The sequence below is a fragment of the Ascoidea rubescens genome (genome assembly GCF_001661345.1).
Source record: "Ascoidea rubescens DSM 1968 unplaced genomic scaffold ASCRUscaffold_1, whole genome shotgun sequence".
NCBI lineage: Eukaryota > Fungi > Ascomycota > Saccharomycetes > Ascoideales > Ascoideaceae > Ascoidea > Ascoidea rubescens.
Genome location: NW_017962913.1, coordinates 1142419 through 1164845, shown reverse-complemented (window position 1 = coordinate 1164845; position 22427 = coordinate 1142419). Strand labels below are relative to the sequence as shown.

Below are 22427 nucleotides of genomic sequence, written 5' to 3'. Positions count from 1 at the left end.
GTGAAAGATAGCTTTGACTAGAACGTAAAAGATAGCTCTGATTAAACATCAAAAGAAAAGAAAATGATATAGTTAGTTCCAAGAAAATAAGTACAGCTCAAAGTTTGAATCACCACCAGATAAAAAGACAAAGAAATATAGTACTAATAATAATAAATAATGAATAATGAATAATAATAAATAATAAATAATAAATAATAAATAATAAATAATAATAAAGTAGTAAGAATAAGAATACGAACACAAATAATCACAAAACATAATAAGAGAAAAGAAAAGAAGTAAAAAAATTGAAAAATAAAAGTAAAAAAAAAGATAGTTTGAATTGAAAAAAAAAAATTATGAGAAATAGGTAATAAAATAAAAATTAGGAAATTTATTAGAAAAGTTATTAGGAAAATTCCACTTTTAATAAGATTTTTTGATCATCACCATAAATAGCAGCCATTAAAACTTTATCAGATTGGAGAGGGGCATAATAACCAGTAATGTCTTTGTATAATATAGAAATATCTTCGTCAGTATTGATTTTATTCTTAATAAGTTCAGTTAATGAATCTAAAGTTGAATCCTTTGGAATTTTCAAAGCAACGATATCATTATCATTGTTATAAAATACTTTAATTTTAATTGAGTTTGGGTCCTTTTTATGAAGGGGAGAGGGAGGAGGAGGAGGAGAAGTATTTGAGGTAGAAATAGAATTTGAATGTGAGTGTGAACTGAAATTTGAATTAAAATTGGAAGTGGAAGCAAAGGCAGAAGCAGAAGCAGAAACGGGAGTAGAATTTGGAATATGAATTGAATCTAAAAATTGATCTAAGATAGGAGTTGGGGTTTGAATAGAGACGGTTTTTGAAGTTGAAGAAGAAGAAGAAGCTCTATGAGACAAATGATGAGGGGGGTAAGAAATTGATTGATTTGAATTGCTTGATATATTGGAATTATTTGAGAGAATTGAGTTTAACGATTTATTTCTGCTATGCCTTAGTTTAAAAGAAGTTGAAGATAATGGGGATGCTGCGATTGGGGAAAACCCGGTTGGTAGAAGAAGATTATTTTCGTTGTTGGTGTGGTTTGCCTTTGAAGAGGAGATGGTTAAATTGAGGATATTTGGAGATGAACGAGAAAAATCCTTTCGAAGTTTGGGGATTCTTAAAGTGTGTTGAGGATCGTTTGTGGGCAGTTGAAAATCAGGTTGATAATTTGAGTGAGAATTCGAGTAAGAGTGAGAGCGAGGCTGAGATGGAATTTGAGGAACGGAATTTGGAAGAGGAAGAGATTCAAGAGAGTTTTGTTGAATTTGAATTTGAACTTGATTTTTTTGTTGACTAAAGATTTTTTTCAACAGGTGGTGAAATTTTTTTTCGGTTGGGGATGAATTAAGTGAACCATTATTAGAATGGTTAGAATAATGTTGTAAATTTGGGGTAAGATTATTATGAGTGTTATAATTGTTATAGTTATTTTGGTTTTGATTTTGATTTTGATTATAGTGCAGATGATTTGAAGGGATATTGCTTGGTTTAGGTAGGTTAAAATGGGATAGCATTGGAGAAGAGAGAGATTTTTGGGCTTGGGCGTATAGAGTTGTACTTTTAATGGTAGTAATATTGCTATTATGGTGATTGTAAAATTGTGATGGAGAGTGAGATGGAGATGGAGACTGAGATTGGGACTGAGATTGGGATTGAGATTGAGATGGAGGTAAAGAAGGTAAAGGTTTTTGAAAATTTGGGATGTTATTGTTAGGATTAAAAATAGATGAAGAAGGTGCAATCATATCAATAATTTTTGATAAAGAGAAATAAGAATTTGAATCAAAATATAAAGGGTGATTGGTATCAATTTCTAGATCATTTGATAGTGGAGATAACCAATCGAAAAGGATTTTGTTGATTGATTTAGCTAATTTATCTTGAGAAAAGATTTTGTTTAAATAGGAATTCAAGGGCTGGATTAGATCAAATAGGGCCTTTGGGTTTGAAGAAGGAATAGAAGCATTAGAAGGGGAGTAAGAAGGAGATTGAAGGAGTTGAGGTAGTTGGGGAAATTGTGGTAACTGGAAATTATTTAAATTGGGGATATTGTTTAAAGAATGGATGAACTGAAGGTGTAAGTCATGAAAATCATTGTAACTACGAGATATGAATCTTTTTGAGTTATTATTTAGCAGGATGCCAATTATGTAAAAGAAGCTATTCTTTTGGACTAAAAGATTTGAAATGGTAATTTTGATTGGGTAAGAACGATGAATAACGTTATTGTTATTATTGTTATTGCTGTTTTTATTAATAGGATTTGTAGAATTAGTGGGGTTATTGATTGAGGATGTGGTTGAATTTGAAGTCCTATTGGTTTGATTTAAACTGAGAATACTATCAGAGGTTGATAGGGTTGAGGATACATCACTTTCTATGCTGTTTGATGAAGTGGATTTTTTTTTCTTTGAGTAGTTGTAACTGTAGTTGTTACTTTGGGTGATGGTATTATTATTAGTAGAATTAGGGTTGGTGAGATCTAAAGATTGAATGGAGATTGATTTGACATAGGATTTTGGAATTAAACCAGGACCACCTAATCTTCCAATTGGTTTGACCAAACACCAATCATTATCAATATCAGAGATTAGCTTGAGGATTTCGCCAGATTTGACAGACAATTCCTTTGGATTCTGAGCAGTGAAGTTATAGTTGACTAGGAGAAGAACAGGGGAGGCAGAGGCAAGCGAGGAGGTGGAGGAGTTGTCAACGACACTTTTGTTGAGGATCTGATTGTTGGAGAGATTGGAAATGGGAGCAGATATCGATAGTTTCATGGCGTCTGTTGAAGGTGGTGATGGTTGTGATGGTTGTGACTGAGGTTAGGAGGGAGGAAGGTATCTGGTGAGTTTAAGTATGCAGGCTTCAAGCGACGGGGAGGGAAGCGAAGAGAAGAAGCAGAGAGGAAGGAGAGAGAAGGAAGAGAAAATTCGGCAGTCAGCAGGCGTCGCAGGGGCTGTTGGTGGGGTTGGTGCTGCTGTTTCGGTCGCTGCTTCTGCTGCCTCTGCTGCTTCTGCCGCCGGAGCTGGCCCGGGCCGCGGCCGGCTTTGGCCATTCTGGCGCCGACATAGGCCGCGCGAGGCCCGCCGCGAAAAGCGCGTGATGTGCTCCTAAAGCGAACCAGCTGCTTGGTTTGGAAAGGCCACAGCCTCCCTGCACACAGCTGGATTATTAAAGGATCCGTTGCTCTCCTTCCCGCGCGTGCAGGAGTTAATACCGCGACACTGCCGGCACGCAGCAGCACCGCATTAGTCCTAGGTTTAGTGGCGGGAAGTGGAAAATATGTTGGAGTCGAAGAGAATACACAGCATCCCCAACGCTCCTTTTGTGTCTATCCATCCCAGGCTTCTTACCCTCCTCTTTTTTTTTTTCTGGTTTCCTTTTTTCTTCCTCACTTCCTCACGTGCTGAATTTGCTCTTTTCAGTAAGTACAAGGTGCCATCCCTACAGCTGGTCTCTGACTGCAGCTCCAAACTTTAAACCTACTTTTCGCTTTTTTTGGTTTGAGAAGCACTGTTTGTTTTATATATTTATCTATTTCTTTTTTGCATTCAATTTTAATCTGCACTTGTTTTTCTTTTTATTATATTACTTTTTTTTGTTTGAATAGTATCATTTTGTTATTTTCTTTTTTTCTCTTTTTTTTCCCTGATTCGTATTGGCTTTAACAGCCAAGTCAACTCTTTTTGTTATTATCTCATGTATCTTTCTATTTTTCCATGAACGTTATACCAATGTAACCTTTTGTCTTTATATATATATATATATTGTATGCATCTTCTAAGTATCCACCATTTGTTTAAATTTTATTCATCTATATTCATATTATCTCAAATTTATCCGTATTTAATGTTTGACTGCTTTTTTTTAAAATACTAAAACTTCTCAAACACAATAAAGCAAAATATTGTACACTGATAGTACAATACAGTTAATAAAATATGTAAAACATGTAAAATCTTTCAGTTTGAATTGGGGTTTGAATTGGAGTTTGAGTTCCAGATTTTGTTTTTAATATTGATTTTAAAAAGAAAATACTACGACCACCATTAAAATTTGAACAACCAGACAAGACCCTTCACCTAAATAGTAGCTTCTTATTTTAATTTGGGGATACACTGGAAAAATTAATTTGGAAGTGCATTATTTAAATACTTGTTGCAAATCTTATTTCTAGTTGAGTTTAATTCTCATTTAATTCTTTATTTAATTCTTCTTTTAGATTCATGTTCATAGCCATATTAATCTTTTGTGTTTCATTTAGATTTGTATCTTGAATTGAGCATATTTAAATATATACATTTTCTTATATAAATCCATCTTTCATCCCATGATTAATTTCATTTATTTTGAAAAAACCTCATAACTCATATTAAAAACTACACAATCACAATTTTAAAAACTGAACTAAATTACCACCACAATACATTATATTGATCACTCAAAATGAATCAACCAAGACCAAATTTAAAGTTGGATTTTTCTTCTTTTATAAATACCTCAAAGGATAGCTTGTCTAGAAATGTAAAAGAGTTTTCTGGTTTGATTGATGATAGTTTTAACTATATTCATGAAAATACTACAAAGAACAATAATAAGAATAGTAAGGACAGTAATGATGATAATGATGATAATGATGATAATAATAATAATAATGATAATGACAATGAAAATAGTGATACAAGTTTAATTGAATCTGAATTATATAATATTCTAAACTTCGATTCCCCTGATTCTCAATTGGATAACTCTTACAATATAATCAATAACGATTTTAAAATCTTTTCTTCTTTTCCATCTACCAAAAGCCCCAATAGTTATTCTTCAATATACTCTTCAGTAACCAATAATTCTCAAAAAAACATTAATTCAAATAATAATATCAATCAAAGGAAACACTCTCATTCAAATTCTTTATCAACATCATTATCTAATTCTTTAAAAGATTCCTTTTCTTTAAAAAGAAAATCAATCAAACAAACCAAATCCACGACATCCATCTCATCCAGTAAATCTATCCCATCAACTAAATCAACTAAATCATACACTTCTGATGAATCAAATACCAACTATTCTATATTTTCTAACAACACAATTGTTAACAGTGATACAAATAAAACTAACAATAGCAATGAGGAAAAACCATCGCCATCAAAATTTAAAAAAAGTCTCAAAAGAGCAACCCTTATATATTCCTCAAAACAGAAAAGTTCCTCATCCTTAAAACTTAAAAAAAATATTGACATCAATATTATAGATAATAATAACAACAACATTACTAATTTTAACAATTTCTATAACAACAGTAATGAGAATAAAATAACAAAGAACAATGAAAATGTTGACTCTTTGAACAATCTTCTTAAAAATAAAAGTTTTGCTAAATTTCCAATTCAAGTCAGTAGAATGGAAGATACTTTAATAATAGACGATTTTATTATTGATTATAACATAAAAAATTTAAAAAAAACCAACAAAACCATAAAAAGTGACAGCAAGTTAGAATTCAATAAAAATAACCAAGTGATAACAATTTCAAAATACCCAAGCAATGAAGAACTTCTAGATACGATAAAAAGAAATATGGGGTTATCAACAAATAACATCTTTTGCATGAATTAAACTAACGACCAATTAAACGCTTTATTTTTTTTTTTATTCACCATTTATATAGAGTATATATAGATAATCTATGAGTTCTTTAGAAATGTCAAGGATAGTGTACAATTATAACACAACAAAATAATAATCCTATTGATATGTTAATCCTACACTCGATACAAATAAGCTTTCAGATGCATACCACAGTAGATAAAATCACAAAAGCGTACAATTGCATAAACCCACAAAGTTGGTTCAAATTGATTATTTTTTTCTCGTTTTTTATTTTTTTTAACTTCATTTTTCGGCCCCTTCACTAAAAGAAAGTGAATTCGAATTTCGAAGTGAATAAGAATAAAATTAAACATTAAATATCAATTGAATTTCATTTTTTTTAATTTTTTAATCTATTCATCTCAGGATTTTCTGTTTTATGGTTGCTCGCGATGGAATAAAATTTCATTTTTTATTTCTATTTTTTTATTTTTCTCTTTCCCATCTTCCATGGAATCTTCTAATTTCATTTGAAAAAAACGAATTGAATAAAATCGAAGTAAAATAAATAAAGTTTAATCATCATTGCAAATACAATCATCAGATTAGATACAGATTGAATTTCCATAGAAACAAAGTTTTGAGATAAAACAAAAGGTCTTATTGTTAATGCAGAATATGTGTCTTTTGGTCTCTATAAAGGGATTTTTGAAAACAAGAAGAAAATTCATATAAAATTCATATAAAATTTAGACTAATAAGGTGATCGACTTTTTAAAAAAAGACCATACTAAGGAAAAACGAGATTTGGTTTTACAACATTAGAATTAGTTGAAATTGATATCCTAATTTGAATAAAGCAACATCAACAAAACCAACTCATGTTTTTGGACAACATTTGAAAGGACAATTGAAAAAACAGATTATTTGAAACATTGTGTGGATTTAATGTTAGAAGTGCTCTGGTGTTCTGTGTTGTTATTATGGTCAATTGCAGTTGGTTATGAAAATAGTGAGTGGGTGGTTGATGTTTCAAACAGTAGCAAGGCAAGGAGAAATAAAAGACAATAATTTATTTATAAGAAGGTAAATTTCTTTGTTAATTTTATGTTTTTTTTTTGATTTGTTGAAGGACATTTTATTTTGAAAGAAATCGATCAGATGAAGGAATGAGAATGTAAGAATTGACTCGAGCCGGGTTCGAATCTTTAGCGGGAAAGAAAAGAGCGAATTAAATGCGATTTTTTCATTTGATAAGGGAAAAGGGAGGGAGTGTTATATAAGATTTGCTCCCTAATTTGAGATTGCTTTGTAGTTGTAGTTTATTGTAGACAAGAGATAAAGAAATAAAGAAATAAATAAATAAATAAATAAATAATTAATTAATTAAATTATCAATTTAATTGAATCTAGTAGTAATTGAGATTGGTAGTGATTATAAAAATGTCATTTCAAGTTCCAAAATTAGCCAAATTATCATCAGGACACTATATTCCAACCGTTGGGTTAGGAACGTGGGCAATTCCCAATAATATTGCCAGTGAAGTTGTTTACAACGCATTGAAGGTTGGATATAGGCATTTCGACTCAGCAGTGTTGTATGATAATGAGAAGGAGGTTAGTGAGGGAATCCTCAAGTGGATTGATGAGAATCCATCTGCAAACAAGAGACAAGAGGTGTTTTATACTACGAAATTGTGGAACGATGAGTGTGGGTATCACAACGCTAAGAGGGCAATTAAAAGGTGTTATAAAAGAGTAGAGAGGTTGGGATATATTGATTTGTTGTTGATTCACTCACCATTATGTGGTCCTAAAGAGCGGCTAGAGACCTGGAGAGCAATGCAAGAGGCAGTGGATGAAGGAATCGTGAAGAGTATTGGAATCAGTAATTATGGGGCCAGGCATATTGAAGAGTTGTTGAGATGGGATAAGCTAAAATACAAACCAGCTGTTAATCAAATTGAGATTTCTCCCTGGATTATGAGACAGGAGTTGGCAGATTTTTGTAGAAGTCAAGATATATTAGTGGAAGCGTATGCTCCGTTAAACCATGGGGGTAGATTTAAGGACAAAACGTTGGTGAAAATTGCGAGAAAGCACAATGTTTCCACGACTCAAGTATTGGTTAGATGGAGTTTACAACATGGAAATATCCCACTCCCAAAGACATCCAAGATTGAAAGATTGGAGAGCAATTTGGATGTATTCGGCTTTGAATTAAGTCCAGAGGAAGTTAGGGAAATTGACCAGCCAAATGCTTATGAGCCCAGCGATTGGGAATGTACCAATGCTCCATAAGCAATGAACAAGAGGATTAATGCGTAGAACCAGTAAGCTGATAGTGCTGATAGTGCAAACAGCGAAGTTAACCAAGCAACAGTGGTATATAGTGTAGTTACACGAAGATGATTTCGGATATAACCAAACAAAAAAAAGAAAAACAGAAAAAGAAAAGAAAATCGATTAATTTCCCTCATTTAAACATGTCATTACTAGCGAAATCCAGGAAAACGAGCAGAATAGAATAGAATAGAATAGAATAAAATAAAATAAAACAAAATAAAACAAAATAAAGTAAAATAAAATAAAACAAAATAAAGTAAAATAAAATAAAGTGAATTAACATGAAAAAACAGAAGTAGTTGGATTATTTAGATTTGAACATAGCATATAAGAGAAACTCTAACATCTGGTTGCGTTCAAGAGCTGGTGTTTGATCGTGAATTACTCGAAACGTAATGCTCCAGTCCTTAAAACTGACCTAAAAGTGAAAAGTTGTGCCTGCAATTTCCTCAAACCAAGTCACCATAGGACTATGGAACTATAAACAGCTGGACTGATCAGGACTGGTTAAGATTAGGATTTTGGAATTTACAGCTAATTTACAGGCAATTTGCAGAAACGTTACAGCAGGTTTGCTAACATTGCGAGGGCAGGAGCTTGGGAAGAAGGAGCAGCAGCAGCAGCAGCAGCGGCAGGAGTGGCAGGAGTGGCAAAGGGACCATAGACAACACGGGCCAGCAGGCCAGAGGCAGCAGCAGCACCGGCAGCAGAGGAAGCACGCCCAACCCTTCAAGTGCTCTGTGATGGTTAGCTTGAACCTAAATGCGAGTCCAATTCTCTGAGAGCTGATAGCGATGTCTCTGGCTAAGCTCAAGCTGAGCACAGCATTGCCAGTCAAGAGTCAGGTCTGGCTACTGCTACTGTCTATTAATAAAGTCCTGATATAAATACCCACGCAACTAGAGCACTTGCTTCTCCTGCTCCTGCTCCTGGGTTGGGGCTTCTTCATTCTGCTGGTTATATAAGGCTGCCTGATTCCAGTATCGTCTCACTAGGTCATAGTCCAACTGGCTTTGTTCTGCTTTCCTCTTCTTTCTGTCCTAATCTGGGCTGCTATCACTGCTGCCATCAAAACTGCTCCATTGTTGTGAAAACTCCAGCACTTTCCTAACTCAACCTTTTACACGTTTGGTCATAGATTGACTGATAATCATTCCCATCATAGCACTCTCTTACCTCTTGCTCCACTGCTCGTCTCCAGCTGGGCCAACACTGGGATCAGGTTACCAGGAACCTTCCTCATTTCCTAATTACTAAATTAAGTCATTTTATTAAACTTATTATTTTTCTTAATGGTAGATCTTTTTTTTGCTCAACCTTCAACATCTCAATATTATATCCTAATATTATATTAAAACAGAAAAAAAACAAAAATCAGAAATCCTGTTATCACAATACTATTAATATTTTATCATAAACGTTTTCCAAATTATATTTAAAATTTCTTTTAAAATCTCTTTTAAGATTTCTTTGAAAATTTCTTTTAAGATTTCTTTGAAAATTTCTTTTAAATTTTCTTTTATATTTTCCTTTGATCATTTTTTGATTATCTTAATTTAGTTCAAATTTAAATTCTATTTCTCATAACGTTGACATTAGATTAACATTTCATAAACAAATATCTTCAACTTGATACTGCTTTAATTTAGTTCTTAATCATATTGCTTTTATACAATTAATTAACTGCTATTATTACTTTACATCTGCTTTCCTTATTTGTTTACCTCTTTGACTTGTTCATTTATTCCTTTATTATAAATACGTTTCTTATTCATCAAATCACTTTAATTTCCTTGATTTCCTTACTTTTCTTATTTATTTTTAATTCCTTCCTTTTTCATCCTCCTTCATCCTCTTTTTTTTCTTTTTTTTTTTTATACTTTTCATTCAATCTTATCCAAAATCTATTCACTCTGATTTTATTCTTATCATATCTTATCATATTCATTATTCACTATCTCATATTCTCATTGTTTTTCTTCCTCCTTCTTTCCCTCACCATGTCTGATAGAACTGCTCTTAACTACTTTTTAAGAAGACATGTCTCTTCTGAAATGATAGATTACCTCGCAACAACTGCCCTATCAATAATACCTATAAGACAAAGCCCAATTCAACCCCAATATAACCTCAACTACCTCAATAAAATCAATAACAATAACACAGCCAAAATCAATAACAAAATCAACAACAAAATCAACTCCAATCCCTATGCTAATAACAACAACATATATCCATCTCCTCCACCATCTCCAACTGATAACTTGGACAAATTGCCCTTCAAATCCTCCCTAAAGATCTCTCTCAAATTCTTTATTCAAAAATTAATCAAACATTCAAATGTCCAAGTGCCAACCCTAATGTCCTCTTTAGTTTACCTCATAAGACTAAGAAATATACTACCTTACAGTGAGGTCTATGGAAATAATACAACTCCTCATCGCTTATTCATTGGCTGTCTCATTTTAGCTGCAAAGTTTCTAAATGATTCTTCACCACTAAATAAACATTGGTGCAAATACACTGAAGGCTTCTTAACCATAAAGGAAATCAACATAATCGAAATCGAAATCTTAACCTATTTAGATTGGAATTTAGTCATAAGCATTCAAGATCTATACAATGTTTTAGCCCCATTTCTATCTCCAATTAAAAATCATTTAAAGATTAAAAATGAAGAATTCATAAAAAGAAAATTGAAAAATACAAATTCCAAATCATACGAAGACTTGAATAATAACCATATAAACAACCATATAAATAACCATATAAATAACCATATAAACAACTACATAAATATCACTCCCAGCAATAACAGTATCACATCCACCAACAATAATAAATCAGTTCGATACTCAGCGTCAATGGGTTCATTGAGAAATTTTAACCTATTACCACCACCATTGCCTTCACAAATCATTCAAAAACGCAATCTAATTAGCTCCTCATTGTCTCCAGCTATATCAAATAAATCCAATAAATCTGTAAATTTATCCATAAAGAGCCCAATTAAATATGGCTCAACTGGTAGTTCTATAAATTCAATGATAATTGAAAGATCTACATCAAACTGCTCAAACGATTCAAGTTATTCTCAAGTATCATATAATGAAGATGTTTCACCAAAATATTACTATAATAAAGAAAGTTGTAAAGATAATTACACCTATACTAATAACCACAACAATAACAATAACAATAACAATAACAATTTAACGGTATCACCATTGACTAAGGAAAATTCACATAGTAGTACTATAATTAGTAGCAATAATAATAGTATTAAGAGTGGGTATAGCAACCAATTCAAAAATGATTGCTATAATAAATATGATATTAAACAATTGAAAGAATTTGAGGCACCGATTTTAAAGCATTTTAAATCGCCATTAAAGAGCAAGTCACCATTATCAAAGGAATATAATGATAATAGTAGTACAAATAATAGTAATAAATCCGTTACATCAATATTTTTAAGTCCAATATTTCAATTTAAAGAGAAGTCATTAAAAGTCAAGAGATCTTTCTCTAAATTGAATAACAATATTACTCCCAAAGATGTTAGTAGTGTTGGCACTCATAATAATTTGGTTGATAGTATTAATAATGGGAGTAACTCATCATTTATAAATGGAAATATCACGCCCTTGAGAGAGAGATTTATACATCCATTTCAAGTTTGCAAATAAGCTAAAAGAAATTTGCATTTCTAGATAATATTTATATTCATTTTTTTTTTGTTTTGGAATAGAATTGATTAATTAATTAGTTAATTGTCTGTCTGTCTGTTTTTTTTTTTTTTTGTTCTTGCTTCTTTTTGTTTGCTTTTTGTTTGCTTTTTTTATTTGCTTAATACTGTTTATTGTTTTATTGTTAAGTTCTATTGTTAAGTTTAAGTTTTAATGTTGCATTCCATTAATTGTTTTAATTTTAGTTAAATTACTGTTTTATTGTTTTACTGTTTAATCTTTTAGGTCATTTCGTTTTAGTTCAATTCAATTCAATTCATTTCATCATAATTCAAATTAATTCATTATATTTATATATTTATATATTTATATATTTATATATGTTTATATATTTGATTGTTTATTCAAAGAAAAAATTGATAATTTAGTTATCAAATTTAATTATCTAATTTTTTGATTTTATTTTGTTATAAACTTCACACTTCTAGATATTCTAATCTTCTAATTTTTTCAACAATTCCTTATGTAACAAAGATAAATCATCAAAATTAGCCTTTTCAGCAGGCCAACCGACTATTAAACCATCTTTTTCAGTATTCTTTGGAATTAAATGGAAATGAACATGGTCAACGACTTGATGTCCCAATCTACCATTGTTTTGTAAAATGTTGTAGGACTTGCCCTCAGGAGAGTCAATGTTATATTCTAAGGCAATCGCAAGTTTCTTTAAGATGGGGAGAACATCATGTAGATATTCATCAGGTAAATTGTGTAATTTAGCACCATGATATTTGGGGATAACTAAAGCATGGCCCTTAGAACAAGGCTCGATGTCGAGAAAAGAATAGGCATATTTGGTTTCAATTAACTTGAAGGAAGGAATTTCTCCCTTAATGATTTTGCAAAAGATGCAAGCAGCACTCGAAATACAGGACATTGAGATTGGAATGAAGATAGAGACGACAGAGATGATAAAGAAGATGAAAGAGATGTTTAAAGATATAATCAGCAATTTAATTAGTCCAGCGCTGTTTTGCGCTTGTGTCGCGCTTTTATACCGCTTTTATACCGCTATTACACACTCCCCTCTACTCTCCGCACGGACTCTTTTCGCACAAAGTCCGTCGCACTGACGGACAGTTTCCGTTGACGCGTGCGGCTGCGCGTTAACCGCAGAGATTCTGCAAGTGTGCTGTGTGCAGACGCGCCACGCGCAAAGCAATTATCTTGCGCGCAATGTAGACATCTCGCTCTGTCATCCACGTGGGGTGTGTGGCGGGTGTAAACCACGTGCTTATCTCACGTGACGCGGTGGGAGAGACGGTTTTCCGTTTCTGGATGTGGGAATATAATCAGAAGAGCATAATCAAAAGAGTATAATTAGAACTGTGCAATCAGATAAAACAGTGCAATCCACCAACGACAAACAGAGAGAGTCTGTTTAATCATATCCAGTCTTTGACACCACTGTCTACGTTTTCTTTCGCATATTCATTTTGCTGTTTTCCATGAACAACAACCATTTTTCTCCTATACAGTCGCCCTTTGACTTTGCTGGCTTGAACCAGATTCCCCATCATCTTCAACGCAGCAACAGCACCAACAGGAACGCCAATATTCCCAACACCACCAACACCAACGCCAAAACCTCTCCCAGCAACAACATGAATCCCAACAATCCAAATAATTACAACAACTTCAACAACCTCTTATCTCCTCAGTTCAATCCCATTTCCAACAACTTGCTGGACTTGCCTATAAACTACTCGTTAAATTCTCCTCAAATTAACCCTCAATCTTTTAACCAAAACCACGTCAACAATAATTTTAACCAAAACAACAATTTCCATAATAATTTTCAAAATTTGAACCAGTTGGATGATTTTGATAATTTTGGCTTAACTACAATCAACTCAAATGATAATAATAACAGCGCCAATAATAACAATAATGGCAATAACATTAATAGCCATTTTAATAACTTAAATTCAAACAATTCTCCCTCAATTCCTATTCAATTTAATTTTAACAATCAAAACAAAAATAACAACAACAATAATCAAAACTTCAATAGCTATCAAAGCCCTCATCCTGTCATCAACAACCCAAATAACTTATCTGACATGTACTTTAATTACTTATCGCCTCCCCATGACTCTAAAAACATCAACATCAACTTCAATGCTAATCCTCAAAACAAACTATCTTATTTTAATAACAACAATAACAACAACAACAACAACAACTCAATCACAAACAACATCCTATCTCCCTCCTCTTACGGCGGCTCTTTAGATGTTCATTCTCCATATCCTGATCCCTCCTCTTTTGACGCCTTAAAATCTCCAACTTTAAGGTCCCCTGCTACTAACTCACTTTCAATAAGATCTTCCTCTTTACAACAAAAACAACCCCTAACTAAAGAGGAGAAATTAAGAAGGAGAAGGGAATTTCATAATGCCGTCGAAAGAAAAAGAAGAGATAATATCAAATTCAGAATCAAAGAATTGAGTACCTTAGTACCAAAGTCTCTATTAGCCTACGATGATAATGGCAAAGAAATTAAACCAAATAAAGCGATAATCCTAAATAAAACCGTAGATTACATCAACCATTTACATCATGTCATGAAAAGTCAGAAAGAAAGAGAATTGGATATTGTGGCTAAAATTAAAGAACTAAAGGATTTGCCAATCCCAAATTTAGATTTAAATAGCAGCAACAATAACAATAACAACCATAATATCAATAATAACAGTAACAATAGCAACGTTAATAACAATAACATGCTCAACAATAATGGTCTTGATTCTATTAACATCAATCCTCAAAACGAAGATTTACTATCTGCTTTCGCATTTGATGCTTTTAATGACTCGAACCAATCTAAATTTTCAAACAATCAAAATTTAAATTTAAATTTGAACCAACTTAACCAAAATAACCAAAATTCAGCCTCAAACTCATATTCAAATTCAAATTTAATGCCAAATCAAAATATAAACCCAATTCAAAATCAAAATCAAAATCAGAACCACAACCAAAACCAAAATCAGAACCCAAATGAATATTGGTATAATGAAATATCAATGGATATGAAAAATTTTTATTAATGATGTTATTTTTTTTTGTTATATCTTTATAGTTTTCAAACATTTTTATAAATTTTATAATCTTTATAATTTTTGTTTTTTTCTCTTTTTTATATTTTTCTTGATTATACGTTAAATTTTTCATTATCTTTCTTCTTTCATTATATTATTGGTCATATCCTTTTTTTTATTTTGGTTTTTTTTTGTTACATCTTTCTTTTTACCGATTGTGTAATGTTTTTTATTTATATCCTTATATATATTGTTACGCTTCTAATGTTTTATTTTATTTAATTTTATCTTGCCTTATTTTTTCTGATCTGATCTGATCTGATCTGATCTAATTTGATTTTTTTCTTTTCTTTTAATGCTTTTTATCTTTACTTTTAATTATATTAAATATATATCCTTATATTTTTTAAATTCAACTTTAATCTTGTCTCATTCATCATATATTCGTTTTCCTTGGCCTTTTATTATTATTATTATTATTATTATTCAATAAATACATACTTATATATTTCATTACTATAGTACAAAAACCACTTTAAAATCTTATTACTTAATAGTATTAATAGAATATTTAAAAAAAAATTATCAAGAGCTATCAAAATTTTCTAATCAACTATTCAAAGCCAAAAAACCTAAAACAAAACAGACACTTTTAAACTAACAATACATGATTTGTACAGAATACAAAAGAATCAATTAAATATGTATCAAACTATCAAAATTATTAAATGAGAAATCATAGAAAATAAAACTAAACATGAATATCGAAACCATCATCACTGTATGTATAATCAAACAAAAAAAAAATAATGAAAACGAAAATGAAAATGAAAATAAAAATAAAAATAAGATAATAAACCTTTAGCAACAGGCTTTTCAAAAAAAAAGTGATCTCTTCAAAAAAATAAATATAGAAATAAACCAACAAATAAAAACAAAAAATAAAAAGAATAAAATAATTTTATAAACAAAACCAAAAACCTTTTATTATCAACTATTTCTTTTATTATCAAAAGACCAATTGAAATTCGTTATGTTCTCTAATTGAACCCATTCATTAATTATGGAATAAGAATAAGCACAAACTTGCTGTAAGCTCAAATAATTATTAAATGGTAAATAAAAATAATCATCAGGAGGATTTTGATTACCATCATTATTTTTATTGTCAAAAAAATCAATCATGCTAATAGTATTTTTACCATTAAATTTTAAAACTTGAATATGTTTAAAATATTGAGATTGAAAATTTAAGTTTCGAGAAAATGTTCGAGGAAATGTTGTTTCTAAAAGCTTGAAACTTAAAAACTCTTCACCCAATAACAAATATTTTTTAGAACTGTTTGAGTATGATAACAAAATTGGCATTAAGCTTATAAACTTATCATTGATCTCTTCAAGTTCTTCTTTTTCCTCACTTCTTCTTTGTTTAATATTTCTCAATTCTTCTTGTCTTTTAACCAATCTAGTTGTTCTTTGTGAAATTAAACATCTCATATGTTCAAGTATCGCAGATTTAATTTGGTAACAAAGGCCCAAAATTCTAGGGTGAATAATATCTCTTTTTGATTTAATAAATTGAATAATTCCATCAATAAGAAGTGGTAATGATTTCCAGTTTTTTTCGCTTGGTAATCTTTTTTCAAAATTTAGAGCTCTTTCATCATAATTATAAGCTATTATATAAGTTAATATAACATCTAAACTAGATGATATAAATAATAGAAAGTTTTTGTTGTTTGGAGGTAATGCGGTTTTAATTCTGTCAACTTCTGCTTTTTTTTGTTTTGCCTTTTCAAACCAATATTTTTTTTTATTTAATAAAATACTACGAGTTGAATCTTTATTTTCAAAATTTCTTTCTCCTCTTGAAACTGATGAGATCGAGTTAGTTGGAGAACTAACAGCAGTAATGTTTCTAAGATTATTATTTATGTTTGGAGTCAAGTTTGGATTTGGATAAGAAAACTCTCTTTCTTTGGGGTTTTCTTTATATCTTTCTTTGGATATATCCTTGGATTGATCTTTAGGTTTTTCTTTAGATTTTTCCTTTGGTTGCTCTTTTACTCTTTCTTTAAATTTTTCCTTTGGTTTATCTTTTATTTTTTCCCTTTGTCTATCCTTTGTATTTTCTTTTAAAATCAAATTTTCTCTTTCTTTTTCTTTTTCTTTTTCCTTTTCAATTATTTTTGGTTTAAGTCTTTCTTTTTGTTTCATGTCTTTAGATTTTTCTATAGACTTGTCAATAAATTTATCAGTAGATTTCTCTTTGTCTTTAATATTAAGACTATTGTTAAGAGTATTATTAATAGCATTGCTTTTGCTATTGTTATTATTTTCTCTGACTGAATTTATATGAATTGGGGATAATAAACCGGATTTAATTCCAATATTTTTGTTATCATTATTATTAGTATCAAAAGAATTATTATTTGATATATTATTGAGATTAGATTGTGAAATTGAAAGTTTACGTTTTTGCAGTTGAGATTGGAATTGAGACTGAGACTGAGACTGAGATTGAGGTTGAAGTTGTTTTGAAATTGATTGTTTTAAGTTTTTAAAGGAGGATAATTTTTTTGTTGAAGGTAAGGGTTTTTTTGACTCTTGGTCTGTATTGTTATTCAATTTAGTAGAGATTTTATTTTTTATTGTTGATAATTTTGAAGGGGGTATATATAGTATTACTTTTAAAGATCTATTATGAATATTTAAGACGTATTTATTTTTATTTATTTTAGTATTTGGAATGTTATTAAAATTTATTAGATTGTTTTCCAGATTGGAAACTTTTATTATCTTTTTAGGTAGAGGATGAATAATATTATTATTTGAATTATTATTGTTATTAAGAGTAAAGTTATTTGCATTATTATTGTTCGGAGAATTAAATATAGAAGGAATAGTTGGAGATAAAATTTTAGGTAAATCGTCATCATCAGAATCCGATATGTCATTTTGGTTTGGGTTTATAGATAATTTCAATTTTGAGCTTATTTTTCGTAGTTTTCTCTTTTCATTGTTGTTATTATGGTTGACATTTCTGCTGAAATTGTTAGACAAAGATTTTTTATGGTTATTTCTGCCACTGATATCATCATCAGGGATATCTAATATATTTTTAGTCCAAGGGGGTAAAGTTGGAGATAATATTGGAGGTAATGAGCCATTTTCATTAAAATTTTGCAAGGTTTTTTCAAGGTCCCAAGTTGAATTTGAGGAAACAATAAGAGATTTTGTTGGTGTTATGGGAGTTATTATATGGTTGTTTTTAGTAATATTTGAGGTGTTGTTGGGATTTGAATTAAGATTGATAGGTTTATTATGAGTTGAATTTTCATGGGAATTTAGGTTATTTGTGATTATAGACTGTAAACTATTTATATTGTTATTTGAATTTTGATTGTTAATCAGTTTATTATTATTGGTGTTGCCGTTGAAATTCTGAGTGTTATTCTGGTTATTGTTTTTATTTTTTAAATCTAGTCTTTTTCTATATTTTGCTAAGGCTTTAGCGTTGTTATTTGAGGATGAAGCAGTTGTTGTAGAGCCAAATATGGTAGACATGGCAAACAAACATCTATTTTGCTGCGGTGGAGTGGTGCAAAAGACGTAAAATAGATGGAAAAAAGATTGATTGGTCTATATAAGGGATTATTTATGAAATGGTTATTTATGAAAAGATGTATCTAGAATTTAGAATAAAAAAGCTGAGTATATCTGGAACCTAAAAGAGAAAGAGGAAACGCACCGGGTAACATATGCCCATCTAACAGTATTTCAGCAGGGTTCTGCATGTGTTCGCATGTGTTCGCAGGCTCTGATGTTGTGGATTTTATGAGTTTTATAAGTTTTATGGAGAAATATTGTTTATAGTTTTGGCAGCAAAATCAGCTCTAGTCCAAGTAGTTGTCTGTGGTGTAGGAGAAGTTGCGAAAGTGCATGGGCCTATCAAATGGGTTGTCGGGGTCGCTTTGGGGGTTGTTGTAGCCGTCGAGAACCATTGCAATATTGTTTGAGCCGTTGGAGGGAGAGGTGGAGGAAGGGACAGTGAGGGAAAGCAGCATTTGTGTGAACAGAGAATCAAAGTTTTCAGCAAGAATGGGGTCAGTGATAATAGGAACAATAGGGGGTGTCAAGGAAAGGTGGTTGTTTTCGATGATGTTCCAATCAATGTACCTAAAAAAGCGATGTTTTTTTAACTGATCGATCTTCGTATCGTTCATTCTCTTTGTAGGGTTTTTCTGCAATAATTTGCTGAGAAGGTCCTTCGCATCGAGTGACAAGTAGAAGGGATATTTTATTTTTTTGGATTTGATGACTTTGTCGATAATCTTCTTATTGTTGTTGCCGAGAAAGGGAGGAGAACCAGTGAGAAGATCATAGACCACACATCCCAAGGACCAGTAATCAACAGAGTTATCGTAAGGCTTTCCCATAAGTATCTCTGGAGCCATGTACTGAGGGGTGCCAGTAAGAGTGTTGCATTTATCGCTGGAATGAGCACCGGCAGTGTTCTCGTTGATGAATTTGGAGAGACCAAAATCAGTCAAGACTAGATGGCCATTTTGATTGAGAAGACAGTTTTCAGGTTTCAAGTCTCTGTAAACAATTCCAATTTTTTGGTGCAAGTGGATCAAAGCAAGCAACATCTCAGCAACATAGAAACTAGCATTTCTTTCACTCAAGATTCTTTGTTTTTGCAAATGGCTAAACAACTCACCACCTTGTAGATATTCCAAAATAAAGTAGATTTTAGTGGAGTCCTGGAACGTATAGTATAGCTTGACAAGAAATGGGTTGTAGTCATTGTTATTGATGTTGTCATTTAGGTTGCTTATTTTTTTCAAGATTTCATTTTCATTGATGATTCGCTCAACGTTTTTGGAGTTATCAAGAATGATGCTCTTCTTGAGCTGTTTCTGAGCAAAAAGCCTCCCAGTGAGTTTCTCACGAACTAGCAAAACCTTTCCAAAGGAGCCCTTCCCCAAAACCTTTATGGGCTGAAAGTCGTCTGGACCAGGTTTGTATGTAGAAGCAGCATCAACAGCAGCATCAGCAGCAGAGAGCAGCAAGTCGGCCAAAGCCAGGCCTAGTTTGGAGATAGTGGCAGAACCAGTACGCGACGCCTCATTCATTCCAGTAGAGTCAGCAGTATCGGCAGAGTTAGCAAAGTCAGCATAGAACCACCTTCTTTTTCTCCAGGAGAAGCACAAACACCATCTTTACCTCATCTCCACGCCCGATGCGGCAGGGCCCTCTTCTGGGCTTGTGACGCGTCATGTGATTTTGTTGTTTTGAGGCACGACCCGATGAGGATATCAGGTGGTCTTCCGAAACATTTTTGGAGAAGAAGAAAGAGAGAAGGAAGAGAGAAGAGAATAAGAAAGAGAAAAAGCACCGGCTATCTTCAAGGTTTGTATATTCATCTACTAATCTGTTTCTCTTCTAGCCATGTCGCAGCACAACCAATTGTACTACAACGCCATCCAGCCACGAACCTCGCTCCATTCCCTGGTCAATCCAGCTCCAGTTTCTGCTTCCTTTGACACCAGCAGCTCCAGCTCCATCACCACCATCACCACCAACAATGCAAGTTCAACTCTAAACCCCAGCTCAAACCCCAAAGATCCCAATTCCAGTCCCACATCAGACCCAAATAAAAATAAAAACAAAAACAAAAACAAAAATGAAGGTTTCCCAGATTCTTTACAAAATTTCTCGATGGCTTGTTTCAATATGGTTGATGCTTTTAATTTCAATGAGTTCCAAAAACTGGAAATGCAATCTCAATTAAAAAATTTGATCTTAAAAGCAATAAAAGAGAAAAAAATGTGGTTAAATAACTGGGAAATTCAAACTTTGCCAATTTTTAATAGCTATATTCATAGTAATTTTAAATCTAACGATTTACAGTTGGTTTATGATTTAGAAAAAAAATTAATCAAAGACAATGATAACCATACTAATATTAACAAAATAGACAAAAGTTCAATAAATGCAAATAATAAAAGACCCATTCTAGATGATATCACATCTTCGCCGCAATCTGGTAATCATCTTTATCTAAGTGAAGAGAAAAAAAGAAGAAGATTGGAAAGATTCGCAACAAATAGTAATCCAAATAACCCCATTTTCCAAAATCAGCAACAACAAACAACAACAACTTTTAAACTTGACCCTTATAAGCACTTTCAAAAGGAATCTGAGGAAATTAACCCTAAAAACCTAACTCCCATTGTCGGTTTAAATACAAATCTAGAGAAAAATTATTACAACTCTTCTTCAACCATCCTCCCAACCCAAGTTAGACCTTTAAAAATCTTAAACCAAACTTTTAATCTACTACTCGAAAAATTCAATTCAAATAATAACAAAATCAACAATAATAAACCAAATATTCCTTATAACTATTTTTGGAACCAATTTAAATCAATGAGACAGGATCTAACTGTCCAATCAATTCAAAATGAACTAACTAAAAACGTTTATGAAACTCATTCAAAGATTGCAATTTTAAATAATGATTTAAATGAATTTAAATCTTGCTTAACCAGCTTAAAATCTATTTATTCCACTTTACCAAACGATTTAAGTAAATTCGAATATTTATCCTATCGAATTCTTTATTTTATTTTAATTGAAAATTTCTCAGAAATATCAAAAATTAGATTATCTTTAAATCAGTCAAACGTTAAAAAAATCCATATTTTTAAATCTCATTACTACTTCATCTCAATTTCTTTAGAATTATCCCACTATATTTATACAAATAACTACCACGCCTTTTTCAAATTGTATTCAAATTTAGTCAATCAAAATTATAAATTCAATAAATTATTAAAAACAAATATCCCCAAAGATATTGAACTTTTTGTCAAAATTTATAATAATAATTTCACCTATAACGAAAACGAGTCCAACAATAATAATAATAATAGTAATAATAATACTAACAATAATAAAGCCACTCATAAAAAGAAAAAAAAATACAATTTCAAAATTCAACTATCAAAACCGTTTACAATAGATGAAGTTAAAAAGAAAAAATATTATAACTTGACTTTTTTCTTGATTTTAATTAATTTTTTCCTAAATAAAGAAAGAATTAAAACTTTATCTATTTTTTGTAAAATATACCAAAAGATTTCAACTGACTTTTTAATCACTGAATTATCCTTTCAATCCAAAGATAGTTTAAAAGAATTTTTATCAAGTTATGACTTATTAAATTTTATTATATTTGATGCTCATAAAAAGGAAAATTCCACTACGACGACTACTACTACTGGTAATAATAATAATAATAATAATAATAATAATAATGTAACTTATTTGGATTGTCGTCAAGCAAGATTGAAAGTTGAAGAAATAAAAATGAGATTATGTAAGAAAGTCGATATAAAGGGACAAATGTGATCTATAAAAAGAAAATTTTTATAAAAATCTTAATTTTTCTTCTAAATCTGTTTTTTTTGTTTTATTTATATTATTTTAATTCATTTGATTTTGTTTTATCTTTTTTTCATGTTATTTTACATCATTTGACTAGATTTTTTGGAGTGAACTTGAATCTGAACTTTGAACTTTACCATGATTATATTTTATGAATAAAATTATGAATATAATTTTGGATTTGAAATAAATTTCTGGAA

General features: G+C 31.1%; 10 protein-coding genes across 10 annotated transcripts; 5 read left to right on the top strand and 5 right to left on the bottom strand.

Annotated features, from left to right (window-relative positions):
* Positions 1-318: 318 nt before the first annotated feature.
* Positions 319-3028, bottom strand: ASCRUDRAFT_73511 (uncharacterized protein). The gene has a single exon (XM_020192320.1). The coding sequence runs from the start codon at positions 2813-2815 to the stop codon at positions 392-394; it is 2424 nt and encodes an 807-aa protein (XP_020050015.1). The 5' UTR covers positions 2816-3028; the 3' UTR covers positions 319-391.
* A 1456-nt stretch (positions 3029-4484) lies between these two features.
* On the top strand, positions 4485-5660 carry ASCRUDRAFT_11155 (uncharacterized protein; the record flags this gene model as incomplete). The annotated part of the gene is made up of 1 exon (XM_020188760.1): positions 4485-5660. The coding sequence occupies one exon, from the start codon at positions 4485-4487 to the stop codon at positions 5658-5660; it is 1176 nt and encodes a 391-aa protein (XP_020050014.1).
* A 92-nt stretch (positions 5661-5752) lies between these two features.
* Positions 5753-6042, bottom strand: ASCRUDRAFT_98170 (uncharacterized protein). The gene has a single exon (XM_020195253.1). The coding sequence runs from the start codon at positions 6005-6007 to the stop codon at positions 5807-5809; it is 201 nt and encodes a 66-aa protein (XP_020050013.1). The 5' UTR covers positions 6008-6042; the 3' UTR covers positions 5753-5806.
* A 1034-nt stretch (positions 6043-7076) lies between these two features.
* ASCRUDRAFT_5653 (aldo-keto reductase superfamily protein) lies at positions 7077-7934 on the top strand (the record flags this gene model as incomplete). Its single annotated transcript, XM_020191184.1, has 1 exon — positions 7077-7934. The coding sequence occupies one exon, from the start codon at positions 7077-7079 to the stop codon at positions 7932-7934; it is 858 nt and encodes a 285-aa protein (XP_020050012.1).
* Positions 7935-9805: 1871 nt separating this feature from the next.
* Positions 9806-11715, top strand: PCL2 (cyclin PCL2). The gene has a single exon (XM_020192318.1). It carries the CDS (start codon positions 9980-9982, stop codon positions 11666-11668), a length of 1689 nt encoding a protein of 562 aa, XP_020050011.1. The 5' UTR covers positions 9806-9979; the 3' UTR covers positions 11669-11715.
* Positions 11716-11997: 282 nt separating this feature from the next.
* On the bottom strand, positions 11998-12666 carry HNT1 (adenosine 5'-monophosphoramidase). The gene has a single exon (XM_020192317.1). The coding sequence runs from the start codon at positions 12603-12605 to the stop codon at positions 12162-12164; it is 444 nt and encodes a 147-aa protein (XP_020050010.1). The 5' UTR covers positions 12606-12666; the 3' UTR covers positions 11998-12161.
* A 412-nt stretch (positions 12667-13078) lies between these two features.
* On the top strand, positions 13079-14821 carry RTG3 (Rtg3p). Its single transcript, XM_020192316.1, has one exon. It carries the CDS (start codon positions 13177-13179, stop codon positions 14779-14781), a length of 1605 nt encoding a protein of 534 aa, XP_020050009.1. The 5' UTR covers positions 13079-13176; the 3' UTR covers positions 14782-14821.
* Positions 14822-15568: 747 nt separating this feature from the next.
* ASCRUDRAFT_98158 (uncharacterized protein) lies at positions 15569-18503 on the bottom strand. The gene has a single exon (XM_020195252.1). It carries the CDS (start codon positions 18337-18339, stop codon positions 15763-15765), a length of 2577 nt encoding a protein of 858 aa, XP_020050008.1. The 5' UTR covers positions 18340-18503; the 3' UTR covers positions 15569-15762.
* Positions 18504-18836: 333 nt separating this feature from the next.
* On the bottom strand, positions 18837-19802 carry ASCRUDRAFT_27560 (kinase-like protein; the record flags this gene model as incomplete). Its single annotated transcript, XM_020190007.1, has 1 exon — positions 18837-19802. A coding segment is annotated over one exon (966 nt), but the record flags the coding sequence as incomplete, so codon positions are not given.
* Positions 19803-20226: 424 nt separating this feature from the next.
* On the top strand, positions 20227-22191 carry THP3 (Thp3p; the record flags this gene model as incomplete). Its single annotated transcript, XM_020191182.1, has 1 exon — positions 20227-22191. The coding sequence occupies one exon, from the start codon at positions 20227-20229 to the stop codon at positions 22189-22191; it is 1965 nt and encodes a 654-aa protein (XP_020050006.1).
* Positions 22192-22427: the final 236 nt, after the last annotated feature.

Coding starts and splice junctions, on each gene's coding strand:
- ASCRUDRAFT_73511 (XM_020192320.1), bottom strand. CDS start 2,815: ATGAAACTATCGATATCTGCTCCCATTTCCAATCTCTCCAACAATCAG.
- ASCRUDRAFT_98170 (XM_020195253.1), bottom strand. CDS start 6,007: ATGTTTAATTTTATTCTTATTCACTTCGAAATTCGAATTCACTTTCTT.
- PCL2 (XM_020192318.1), top strand. CDS start 9,980: ATGTCTGATAGAACTGCTCTTAACTACTTTTTAAGAAGACATGTCTCT.
- HNT1 (XM_020192317.1), bottom strand. CDS start 12,605: ATGTCCTGTATTTCGAGTGCTGCTTGCATCTTTTGCAAAATCATTAAG.
- RTG3 (XM_020192316.1), top strand. CDS start 13,177: ATGAACAACAACCATTTTTCTCCTATACAGTCGCCCTTTGACTTTGCT.
- ASCRUDRAFT_98158 (XM_020195252.1), bottom strand. CDS start 18,339: ATGTCTACCATATTTGGCTCTACAACAACTGCTTCATCCTCAAATAAC.